Raw genomic sequence first — 12,456 nt, 5'->3', positions numbered from 1 at the left:
GGTGTCCAAAGAGAGTGTTCCAAATTCTTCCCAAAGGAACAAGCTCAGCTCTGGGGAGGCTGAGGGTGGGAAGAGTTCTCCTTCCCTGCTGTCAGCATCTCAAGAAACAAGGGAATTGAAGCCACTGAACTGCTTGTCAGTTTAGGCCTCAATTCAGGAAGCACCTAGGTACATACACCTCAGTATTTAGTCAAATAGAATGCAGTGAAAATAAAGCCTTTGTTTTACCGCTTGTGGCCTTTGCTGACAACTTCTTTTCAGACAAGCTGGGAAGAGCTTGTTTATTCCAATGAGGTCTCTAGCAAGCAGCTAGCCGCTGCACTAATGAAGCAACTGGGAGATGACAATCATCACGTGTAAACTCAGAGTGGCTTATTCTCCTTGCTTCCCCAATAGATGAAAACTACTGTAGGCTAAGCCCCTATGACAGGGATGGAGGAATTGAAATCAGGGCCACCCTGCATTACTGATGGCCCCAGTCAAGCTGAAGGATTTTTTTGCCTATTTTGCTGCTCTCTCTATAGCTTTCAGTGTGGGTTAGAGAAGCCACAGGGCAGCCCTAATTAAGTTGCAACAGCCTTCCAAGGGCTATTCAGCAACTAACAGCAAAAGCACAGCATCACTGTATCCTCTTCTTGAACAACTCCAGCAATGGACATTTTACGAATTCCCTAGGAAAACTATTCCACAGCCTCACCATTCTAACAGTGAAGAAGTTTTTCCTGATATCCGATCTAAACCTACTTTGCTGCAACTTCAAGCCATTGGTCCACATCCTACACTCTGCAGAAAGAGAGAAAAGGTTTCTTCCCTCTTCTTTATGGCAGCCCTCCAGATATTTGAAGACTGGTATTTTACCTCCCCCTTAAGCACCTTTTGTGCAAGCTGAACATGCCTATTTCCTTCAACCCCTCCTCGTATGACTTGCCTTTCAAGGCTTTCATCATCTTTGTTGTCTATTTCTGGACCCCCTCAAACTTCTCCATGTCCATTTTAAATGTGAAGCCCAAAACTGCACACAATATTCTAGATGAGGCCTTTGTCCTGAACCTAATGCTTCCATAAGGCCTGCATGTGTTACAAACACATAAGTAGCTTGCAAGGCCAAAAGGCTGAAGCGTCCAATTTTCTTCACAGTAACCAAATTACAAAGGAATTTACTGTTAAAGCCTGTGGACTTGCCAAAGAGAATTTGAGAACAACATAGTTTTGCTGTTCACTCCGAGTTCTGCTCCCATCAGAATGTGCAGAATTGAATCAGAACTCAAGACAATAAAACATTCAAGGCTTCACGAGAAAAATTTTAATTCAGCTGCCTTCTCCCCTCTCTCTACAGTTCTTCATAACTATTCTTACTCACCCAATTGTTCTCTATATTGTAATTATTTTTATGTCTTAAAAGTGTTTTTCTATGTTTTCCAACATTTTATTTCTAGGAACACTACCTTTCCACCAGGTAGTAATAAATTGTAATAAAACCTAGCACTCTAACATGGTCATATTTCACAGTGGCTCCTGGCAGTACAGTATTAGGTAAGGGTCTGTCAGCAGTTCTATGTAAACCACAGGTTGAAAGGTTTATTTCTCAGCATCAAATAAAAACTCAAGCTAGGAATGATAGTCTCTAGATTTCCTTTGCTTTTCCTGGTTCACATCCAGCTCTAAGAATTATTTACTATCATTTTATGTAATAACAGTAATATTGTATTCTCATAAACCAGTAGATGTAACACAGAAAAAGTAACTAGTTAAATGTCCCTGAACATGTGAGTCTATTATTTGAAAAGGCAACTTAATGTTATGACAAAATACATTGTAGTTTACTATTGCTTAGTCAGCTTTTGAAAAATAGCAGAAGAACGCAATAGCAAAGATACTCCAAGACTGGACAAGGGTAAATCGATGCGCAGTGTACAGAACTGCTGTGTGGGGTCATTTAAACTATTTTAAACATACCATTAAAGAGAAATCTTTGAAACAGAAATAGTGACAGACATGTAGCTGAAGCTATAAAACGATACTTTAATTTTTAAATGATTTCTGGACTTCTTTTTTGACATCTGATGCCACAAAGGTATATATTGATTATAGCATCTTAGATGTATGTTGAACTAAATGAGTAGACTATTGGCTAGTCATACTGAGATGCCCTTCCTTGATAAGTACAGGGAGTGACCCTAAAAGGCAGGAACCATAGGTGTAATTCCATAAGCCTTCCCTGCACCTGACCGAAGTTAGAGCAGTGATTCTCAACCAAGGTGCCATAAGATCCTTTTCAGGGTGTCATCAGATGCTGCGCAATATCAGAGCTGTTAGAGGTGCAAAACACATGGTTCACAAGATGAAGCCAGAGACTTCAAAGTAGAATCCAGTGTCATTTACTGTAAGCAGCTCTGAGCCTTCTGGATAAGGCAGGGTATAAATCTAAGGCAGGGTATAAATAATAACAGTAACAGCAACAATAATAGTGATACTAACAATGATAAAAACAGCAATAATGATAATTATAACAGCAACAGCAATAATAATAGTAATAATGATGATGACAATAAGCATTCTGACTTGTGGTCTTTTTGAGTTCTTTGCAACAGAGTAAGTGCTCTATTATTTGCTCTATTATTTTCCTATGGTAAAAAAATAAGTGAAAGGTGAGCTGACATTTTCTGAGAGGTGCCCAAAGTCTAACAAGGGGTGCCTTGAGTCTAAAAATGCTCAGAACCACTATATTAAAGAAATCCTATGACCCACATTGCATAAGTCCAAAACAACCAAGGATGGAAACATTATAGAAAACTCTGGAGCTTATGCTAGCAAAAATAGGATGCATGATTCTTCCATCTGCGCTGCTCTAGCAATACTAGCTGTGGTGGAAACCGGCTCGGTTCCCCATCCTCTTCACAGCCTGCTGAATCTGAGTCCATCTGAACTCTCCTTACATCATCTTGCTACCCCTGAGGATGCAAACCACCACTGGCTTCGGCAGAATGGTCTAACATGCACTTTGAACTGCCATATGGTTTGGTCTGGCCTGCAGGGGAGAGGCTGGTTGGACATTTCCCACCCAAACATTTTTCCAGTGGGTAATGCCAATTTGCAACAAGGAAACTTGCAAAGAACCAGTTTTTCAACTATTTAGTTGGTCTAATAAAAGATATTATATAATAAGTTAAAGTTTTAATCTTAAACTTTTAGTATCTTTTAAATGTCTAATAAAAGATGTCAAAAAACCTTTCCTGCCTGCCCTTAGACCCACAGGCAACTGGTAGGGGAGGCACAGGGGGCATGTGCCCCCCCTAAGATTGGCCCCCAACTCAGCACTGCTCAGGGCGGGGCAGCTTTTTTGACACACAGGCTGGCAGCTTATGGGGGGGGGGACACTAAGCCATGGTATAGAAGTATAGGAGTGGATATGGGGCTTTTGGCCCACCCACAAATTGTGCCCCCCCAGACTCAGGAGGCACCAATCACCCCTGCTTAGACCAACATGGCTACAACCAACACCCCAGCAGGTCAAAAGGCTTTTAATACTGGGGGTTCCTATAGTGACACTATAGTGATATTAACAGTGATAACAACGATAAAAATGATAATGATCATTATAACAGCAACACCAATAATAACAGCAATAAGGATGATGATGATGCAGGGATCCTGGTTTTCTCCGATCAACAAAAATCCCCAATTTTTGGTTTAAAAAAAGTAACCCCAAATCCACATTTTCCAGTGATTAAACTGAAATGCCATTAATATATATATCTATAGCAGCATTTCATTTTAATCATGGGCAACGGGTGCCACCTTAGTCAGGGGGGGCATGTGCCCCCCCAGCCACCAGTCAACTGGGGGAGGGGTCCCTCACAGCCAGTCTTGGCAGTGCTGCTCCTGGAAGTGGCCACCGTGCTCCATCCAGGTGCTCCCACTCCCTAGCCAGTGTTCACAGGGGGAGGGGGGGGTACGCGCACCAGCACTCCCACCTACCCCCTCTGCCCATCACCTAAGCAGGGAACTTGCCCTGTCAGGGAGTGCACCAACGCTCTCAAGGCCACTGATTTTAATAATGGAAAAATGTGGATTTGAGGTTACTCTTTTTAAACTGAAAATTGGGGATTTCTTTTAAATCAGAGAAAACCAGGATCCCTGATGATAAGCAACGCTGAGGATAATGGTCAGCATTCTGACCTGTTGCAGCTTTCGAGTTCTTTGCAACAGACTAGTGCTCTATTAATTGTTGTTATGATTTTCCTCTCGTCACAAAATGAGTGAGTTGAGCTGGGTTTAGCTGGCGGCGACTCCTCTCTGCACCCCTAACACTGCCTTGCAGCCCTGAAAGGATCTCGCCGTCGCTGTGCCGCCTGGCTGAGCAGCGTTGGGCTAGAGGGGCACGTGCAGACAGCCCCGGGCGCGCGGCGCCTGCGGCAATGGACAGACGTGCAGGGGGCGGGGCGTGGCGGGAGTGACGCGCCCGCATTGCCGCCGGGGAGTTCCGGGGCCGGGCCGTTTGGGGAGGCGGGATGCTGCGCACCGCCGGGCTCGCGCGGGAGGTGCTGGATCGCGCCCGGAGGCGGCGCGTGAACTGGCCGCAGCCCCGGGTCGGTGCCTGGGGAGCCGGGAGGGGGCTAGGGCTGCGGCTGGGAGGTGGGATCCGCGGCTCCCGCCTTCCTGAGTCTTCCCCGGGCACTTCATGGGGCAGCAGCCAGCTCCAGTGAAACGCTCCCTGCAGTGGCTCTGGCCAAGGGGGAGAGGCAAGGCTGGCTCCTCAGAGCAGTGCTTCTCAGCCTTTGGAGAATGGAGACCCCCTCTCAGGCAGTGTCTACAGGAAAACCTGAGGGCAGGGCTACTTTTTTTTTTTTTTCCTATTGAAAGACAGCGCTCCAACATCTCCAGGTTGCGAAGCCCCTTTGCACCCCTCGCAGGGCTCACATTGTGCAACCCGCTCCAAAGGGTCTCAAGTGGGGAATCACTGCATTAGTGCTGGAAGCAGCGTCCCGCAGGTGTGATCCGCTCCTGCCTTCTTGCAAGGGCCAGGACCATCTCCAGCCGGCTTTCCTTCCATCAGGTGGAGTCTACGGGGCAGGTCCTTTAGGTCTGGGACAGAAGTTCTTTAAACCGGTCTGACCCAAATCTGATAAGTCTGATACTACATTCAACCAGGTTTATCTTAAGCCAGTTTCAGCCATTTTGAAACTGGTTTATGTGGACTGACCTTCTGCTCTGTTACAGGTTTAAACCAATTTCTGATCACTTAAACTGGTTTGTGTGTAACTGCTGTCCCTAGCCTTAAGACCTAACGCGTGCGTTATAATTAGCTAGACTGAGAGGATGTTTCAGCAGTCACGCTTTGTGCCCGGGTACCTTTCTGTGTTGCATGCTGTCAAAGCCAGTGTAAAATCTTCCCAGATGCATCGAACTCGCTTGTTTTCAGAGATGGTGAAACTGTATAATTACTCTGCAGCGTTGCAATGGCTTTGTGGATGCGACCTGGTAGTACAGGTTCATAAGTGCTTCAAGGTTCACAAATGCTTCTGATGTAGGGTAGGATCATATAGTCCACAGCTAGCTATTGCCTTATGGAGAAAGCCTTGTAAGCTAGGCGATGTTCTGTTGCTTATTCTGCCAGCCTGGCTGTAGTTGTGCGCACCTGGTTCATATGGATGAAGGTAACTTCAAAGCAAGGCACAAGAACCACAGTAGGCCTCTGTTATAAAACGCTTAGTCACATATCACTTCCCCAACAATTGTTTAATTTCAGGAAGAAGATTCAGAAAGTCTCAGTGCAGCATTTGCTTCAGTTGTGGAGTTCATGAATCGGACCACAAAGGAATGCGAGGTAAGTCTTTATATTGGGAGAGAAGAAAGGAGTTGCCAAACTTATGCTTGTGGTTGGCTCATTTGTAAAAGAACTAGACATGAATTGGGGATTCAGAGCAACCTCTCAGGTTTTAGTAATGACTAATGAGGGCTTGAATGATGGCTTATATGACCCTGCTAGACTGAGAACTCTAAAGACATCTCCCACCCTCAGATCAGTGGGCAGCCCTCTTACCTCCCACTCACCTGGATCTGTTCTGAGTTGGGTTGCATGGCATGCTAGGGGACACTGTCACCTAGTCTGCAGTAGCATTCCCCTTGTTAGTAGCCCCAGTAAAATCATATTAAATCACAGCCACAGGAGGGTGCCTATTTTCACTCTCTCCCTTTGTAAGAGAAGCTTGATTGTAGAGGAGTGACACAATGGGTAGGAAGAGAAACTTAAAATGGGGAGGCTAGAGCAGTGATTAACACCATCATTGTTTTAGTTCTTGTCATGTGCGATACGGAATTACTCCTGTTGGTGTATAGATGCTTTGAACAAGGGTAAGTTGTATTACCTTCTGTGTGTGCCATGACACTACAGCCAAAATATTCCATGTGTTTAAAGAGCAAGAGGAGAAAGGAGTGTAGTTTTATCGCCTCCAGCAAGATAGAGATAACTTTTTCTTGTTTGTGTATGCTCATGAAAGAGCCACGTACAGTCCAACCCCATGCACCCCAGATGCAAGCAAATTTTTGCTGATGCCTGGAGGAACTTCACCTACGTAAAGATCAGGCTCCTATGAACAAACTTTTTGTGGACTGTTTCTTTATTTATGATCAACAGAACCTAAGGAGTGACAAATAAAATGCCTGTTTTCACAGTCCTGCTGTTACTTGCAGAGTTCTAAAAAGCCATGTTCTTTCATCTTTGAACATATTTTACCCTGAAATTGTAATTTAGCAGTGACTCAAGGAACCTAGTGATCAAGTCTCATTAGCTTACTGGAAATATCTTGGAAACTGTACATTGATTTCTTCCAATTCTGCCTTTTGGAACACACTGCTGTGGCATATCTTTTGAATTAAAATCTGTAAGCAAACCTCATCATAATTTATATCATCTTTGTCCTTTGATGTTGGCTATCATCTTGCAGCAAGCAGCTTGTTATCTAGAAAATTAATAAGAGGGTGAGTCTAAAATTAGAGAGAACTGAAAAGAAGGGGAAGGGTTCAAGTTAAATACATCAATAATTAGCTCTCGTATAGCACCTAGTTTCAAAGTACTGTGTAAACACACAGTAGTGAAGCCTCCAACTACCCCAGCAGGACACAGACAGCTTCATTTCCATGTTACAAAAGAGAGAATAGAAACATAGCAAGGTATAGGGTACCCAGTACCACAGCAGGAGCCATTAGCAGAGTTGGGGTGAGAATTGAGGAGTGATAGCCTTCCAACAACACTAGTCTCCTAGACCAGGGGGTTAAAACTCTTGCAGCTCAAAGGAGTGGCTGAGTAGCATGGGAGTGCCCACAGGGTTGGAAAGTCGGTGGTAGCAGCTGCTGTTCCTACATGACCAAATTTCTGGCCCTGCAGGCCTGCTTTAGATCTGGCCCAGGAGGATGAAAACTTGGGGCACTTGCACACATGCAGCGAGCCCACTTTGATGCTCTGAATTAGCACATTGGAACAGATTTGATTAATCAAGTCTGCTGGGATATGTAAATTGATGCACTCTGGCAGCCTCGTGTGTCGTGTGTATCAGCAGCGCAGCACACCTCTTCACTGAGAAAATGGCAGTGCTAAGTGCTTTAGTTCAAAATGCACCGCTGCCATTTTCTCAGTGCAGAGGCATGCTGTGTTGCTTATGCATGTGACATGTGGGTGCTTTTCATTAGCATGGCTTGCTAATTAAAAGCATCTGGTGCTGCATTGGGAACACAGGTAAAAACACCCTTGGTTGTGGGATGAGCAGTAGCAGCATTAATTGCTGCAGTTCTCAAAGTTCAACTGCCAAAATTCTGGTCCCACGGGCTGGAATACAGACATGGGTCCATGGGCTGTATCTGAAGCTGAACTTCAATTGCACTGTAATTTTGGGCATGTGTACAATATACATAACAATATTAGACCAATTTATTTAATAATTGTCAAAAAAACTGAAACTGCTTTTAGTAGTGACATCAAAGTATAAAGTGGGAAAGTGGAATTGCAAACAAGAAAAGGATAGTTCGCCATATTTCTGGTCTGTTTGGCTTGGACTAGTTGGCAAAGGAAATGCACAAGACGAACTAAACCACTTGGAACTTCCTGCTTGCTAACTAAAGGGGCACATGAGCAAAAGTTGTGTGTGCTGCATGGGGACAGCAGATGGCAGCAGATTCCTTCCCAAGCAATTCACTTAGCAATAGGAAGACCAATTCACTTGGCATGATATGGACAAAGGGATTCTGGTGGGATTTAGGCACCTAAATCCAAAATTACAATTCTCAAAACCCCTGGTCTGCTGACCCTAATTCTGGATGTGCCTCGAGTCCACAGGAAACAGTTTTTAGCATTAAAATTCCATAGGTATCTGAGGGTCTATTTGAACATACCCTGAAGTACCATTAGATCACCAGGTTACAGGGGTGTAGGTTGTAGCCGTGTTGGTCTAAGGACATAAGCAGACAAGGTTCTTTGGGTGAATCTGATATCTTTTATTAGACCAACTTAAATAAAGCTTGCTTAATTTTTTTTTGAACTATTTAAATTGGTCTAATAAAAGATATCAGATTCACCCAAAGAACCTTGTCTGCCAATAGATCACCATTCATTTTGCATCTGCTGCTGCCATGTTCTAATGCAGTACCTGTGGTTAAGCCACTCACCCAAGATGTGGGAGATGAAGGCTAAATTCCCTTCTCTGCCTGAGGATTTATATGCATATCTCTGACTTCCCAGGCAAGTGCCCCAACCACCAGGGCATTCTCAACCTGTCCTGCTTCAGGTGTTGCACTTGGAGAGAAGAATTTGAATTGGACCCAGGGAGCAGGAAACATGATTCTGCTTGACCCTCTTAAAAGGGGGTACCTTTTGGAGAGTACTGGAAGCTATGAATCCCAGTTGGAGCATGGTGTCTCCCTGAATACTGGACAGAGGAAGGATTTAAGACTCATCCCATTCTCAAAATTTCTATCTCAGCTAGTGCAAACAACTTCTTACTCGGTATGCCATTTCATGCCTATTCTGAAGCATCTCACTCAGGCCTGAGGGTTCTCTTCCAGGGGGTTGGGGGAGCAGGAACCCAAGTCCTCTTTTTTTTTTTTTTTAATTGGTTATAGGCCTTGGTCATTTAAGGGCATTTCCAGTCTCCAGTCGGAACAGGGTACTGATTTAATGCAAAAGGTCAATAATCATGCATTTCCACTTCTAGTTTTGACTGTGAATTAAGAGCAGCCTTGGGTGTGATTGTGATATTGGACTATGTAATCCTCTGTGCTTATTGTTCTCCAGAAATACTATAGCTCTGTGCCAGTGTGTAGGTGTAGAGAGAATGAAATTAAACATGTCTGCAGATACCACAACAGACAAGCAGCAGAAAACCTGTTAAAGGCACTGGAAAAAGAAGTGAGTATACTGGTGCTACCAATAATTTATTGTGATTATGTTTAATTTAATTCTTTTCCTCATCCAAGTCATGGGTGTAATCTGCCTGGTGTTCCTACTGATTCCTACATGCTACTCTGCCTTTGGACTGTTAGTCACATTATCGTTAACCATTTTTTGGGGAGAGGGGGGTTCCCTACTCTTGCAACATTCTCCACAATAATGTATTGGGTTGTAGATTGTGGAACAACATACATTTCATGATTTGGCCAGCAAGACTGGCTTCATTGCCATCTTACTACAGCAGACTGTAAAACTGTACTAAGATAACTTGAGGGGAGGGGAGAGAAAAAAATAAAATATATATAAAAGAACTATGCAAATGCATCTAATTATGGATTGAAGTGGCTCGAGTGTCTCTCAACCTACTTTTATTGTGTTAGTTTCTATGGACAGTGTCCATAGAAAAAGAAGAAAGAAAGAATGTGCTCTCTCCCACTTCTTTATTGGGAAGATGGTCAAGATATTTGCTATCAAAGATTAGCTGCCTGATCCTTTTTAGATCACAAGATACTTTGCCAAAATATTTCCAAGATAATTCTTTAAAATCCAAATAACCCCCAACTTTCCATACATTCTTTCTATCCTACTATAGCTAAGGACGTTTAGAAAAAGTTTGTTCTAGATATAAACCAAACTCTAACAAGAGACCCATCAGAATGGGGTTTAACAGGATCCAGAACTGGCAATATATGGAATTTGACTGATAACCACCATTTTTGTCTCTAGAAAAATAAAACCTCTCCAGTATCCAGTCCAGCTGCAACCCCTCAGCAACATGTAAGTATATGGAGTTACTTAATCAACAAATGAAATTTCCTTTCATTCTGTATCAAATATCTGATATCCTATTTATAGACTCTCACAATATTTTTAGTGGTGGCACAAAAAATGTGTCCTAATTTGTGAGAATGCATTTGTACAAGATCCACCACCATTGTGGATAAACAAGTACTAAAATGGATGTGCATGTGTATATACACACACAGACAGGAAGCCAGATTATCAATTGTTAGCATGTGGTTATATAAAAGTAGATTTTTTTGTATGGTATGGATACAAAATGTAAGGAACTACAAAATGTAATATTAAATAATATTCTGGCTTGTCTGACATGCACCATCATTAATGACCCCCTTCTATCCACAGCACCAGTGTGTCCTTGATATGTTATTAATGCTAGAATCAAGCCAGACTATGGGGAATGGATCCTCTGCCATGCTGGCAGAGCCTGACAGGGGGATCCTAGTATGGCCAAAGATCTGGCCATGGAAATTCCCCTATGGCAAGGTCAGGCAGTAGTCCCCGCAAAAAAGTATTTTTGTAGAATGCTAGCTTTTGAACACGTGTTATCTGTTGTAGAGCTAGAAGTTACTCTGGTTGGTTTTGAGCAGTACTCTCTGCTCTGGTCAGAGAGAGAAATGGTTTACATTTTCCAAAGGCTACTTTACCAAATCAAGTTGCTATGGATTTTAGGCCACAGACAATGAAAAACATTGCATCTTTATCAGAACCCCCAACAAGTTTGTTTTTTTTCTACTAAATCTGCGTTACTTGCATTTAAGTTGATGAGAAATGTCTGACAATCTATTCCCCAGTTTCATAGATCACAACTGATCTATATGCCAGTTATTTCTACATTACTGTTCTAAAAAAGCAACACAGATAAAAGGCTTTGAATATGGTATTTACAATCACAGCTTCCTAATTTTTCAAATGAGCAGAAAATGTAACTACCAGTAATGTTCATCTTTGCCAGTACCTTTTTAAAAATTTAACATGTTTTATCTGATGTATGAACATAACATCTCACAACTAAAAAAGGCCAGTTTCTGTAGGAAGTTCAAAACTACTAAACAGTATTGTTTTTCTTCTCCCCATAAGGGAAGAGAGGCTTCTAAAGATATCTACATTGAAGTAGCCCCTGGCACCTATTCTGTCACGGCAACCTCAGAGGATATGGTGAAACAGACACATGTGGTAGACATCACTGCAGGACAAAGTATTGATTTAACTTTCAGTCTATGATGATTGGTCTCTCGGCAAATCATGGAATAAAACAATACTAGAATCCCCTAACAAATTAATGCAATACAGCATGAATTCCTTCTTGGCACTTTAAAATGGTCTTCTATTCTCAGGGCACATGCTTTGTGAATTGTGTATTTGTTGAACAGAAAAGACTATTACAACCTATTGTATACATGGACATTATATGTATACATATTTGTACACATATGCCTTAATTCTAATTGTACAATTGTATTACACTGGGTTTTATATTGTTTTTAAATAAAAGATGCAAATAAAGGATAAAATTTAATCTTTAGATGGAGATGAAAATTATTATTATTTTTTTAAAATTGGGATCTAAGCAGTAGGGCTGTGCTTCGATTCGGTTTTGGATTCAGCCGTTTTGAAGGACAGCGATTCATTTCAGGTCACTGTCCTGTTTCATTTCAGCTGAATCTGTTTCGGAGATTTGACTCTGCCAAATCTTCTCCCAATCTATTTTAAATGGGCTGTAAGGGAAGCTTTGCACAGCCCTATCCAGCTGGGCAGGGGTTGGGGCCCCAGCGAGGAGCAGGTCGGGGCCATGGGTGGCTCAACTGGGGGAGGGGGAGGGCTGCTACCCTTTGCACAGGTGAGGAGAGCCCCACGCGGATCTCTGATCCATGTCAAGCCAGGTTGCAGGGCAGGGAAGCAGCACAGAGTGGCGAACAAGCCTGCTGGTCCCTGCCGCTCAACTCTGCTCCGCAAGGAGCAGAGATCTGCGTTAGGGTCTCCTCGCTGCTGCTCCCCACCCCGCACTGCCCCAGCAATGTGGGGCTGCATAGGGCAGGCGACAGCAGCGAGGAGACCCTGGCGTGGATCTCTGCTCCCTGCAGAGTCAGGTCATGTGGCAGGGATTCCCCAGCTCTCTGATCATTCCCTCAGCTCTTCCTGCGGGGTGCGGGCCCCCAGATCTGCACACCGGGTTTCAGCAGGCTGCCGCTGCAAGCTGGGGCCAGTGGCAG

The 12,456-nt window shown here is 43.4% G+C and overlaps 2 protein-coding genes across 4 annotated transcripts in view; one reads left to right on the top strand and one right to left on the bottom strand.

Annotated features, from left to right (window-relative positions):
• The first annotated feature begins 4,506 nt into the window (after positions 1 to 4,506).
• AKIP1 (A-kinase interacting protein 1) lies at positions 4,507 to 11,754 on the top strand. 2 transcript variants are annotated; one of them, XM_006018237.2, is made up of 5 exons: positions 4,507 to 4,589; positions 5,750 to 5,827; positions 9,287 to 9,400; positions 10,169 to 10,219; positions 11,324 to 11,754. In XM_006018237.2, the coding sequence occupies exons 1-5, from the start codon at positions 4,512 to 4,514 to the stop codon at positions 11,465 to 11,467; spliced, it is 465 nt and encodes a 154-aa protein (XP_006018299.1). In that variant the 5' UTR covers positions 4,507 to 4,511; the 3' UTR covers positions 11,468 to 11,754. The 2 variants fall into 2 exon arrangements, with proteins under 2 accessions (XP_006018299.1, XP_025053174.1); XM_025197389.1 differs by lacking the exons at positions 4,507 to 4,589; positions 5,750 to 5,827 and adding an exon at positions 8,566 to 8,998.
• The window catches only part of CUNH11orf16 (chromosome unknown C11orf16 homolog), a 27,602-nt gene continuing 21,748 nt past the window's right edge, over positions 6,603 to 12,456 (bottom strand). For both annotated transcript variants that reach the window (XR_003092719.1, XR_003092718.1), the window contains exon 9: positions 6,603 to 6,962. The gene's annotated coding sequence lies outside the window, so the exon portion shown is untranslated. The remainder of the gene's footprint in view (positions 6,963 to 12,456) is intronic.

Source organism: Alligator sinensis, unplaced genomic scaffold (genome assembly GCF_000455745.1).
Source record: "Alligator sinensis unplaced genomic scaffold, ASM45574v1 scaffold502_1, whole genome shotgun sequence".
Classification (NCBI taxonomy): domain Eukaryota; kingdom Metazoa; phylum Chordata; order Crocodylia; family Alligatoridae; genus Alligator; species Alligator sinensis.
The sequence above is the reverse complement of the archived record's forward strand: the minus strand, read 5'-3'. Positions and strand labels throughout refer to the sequence as shown.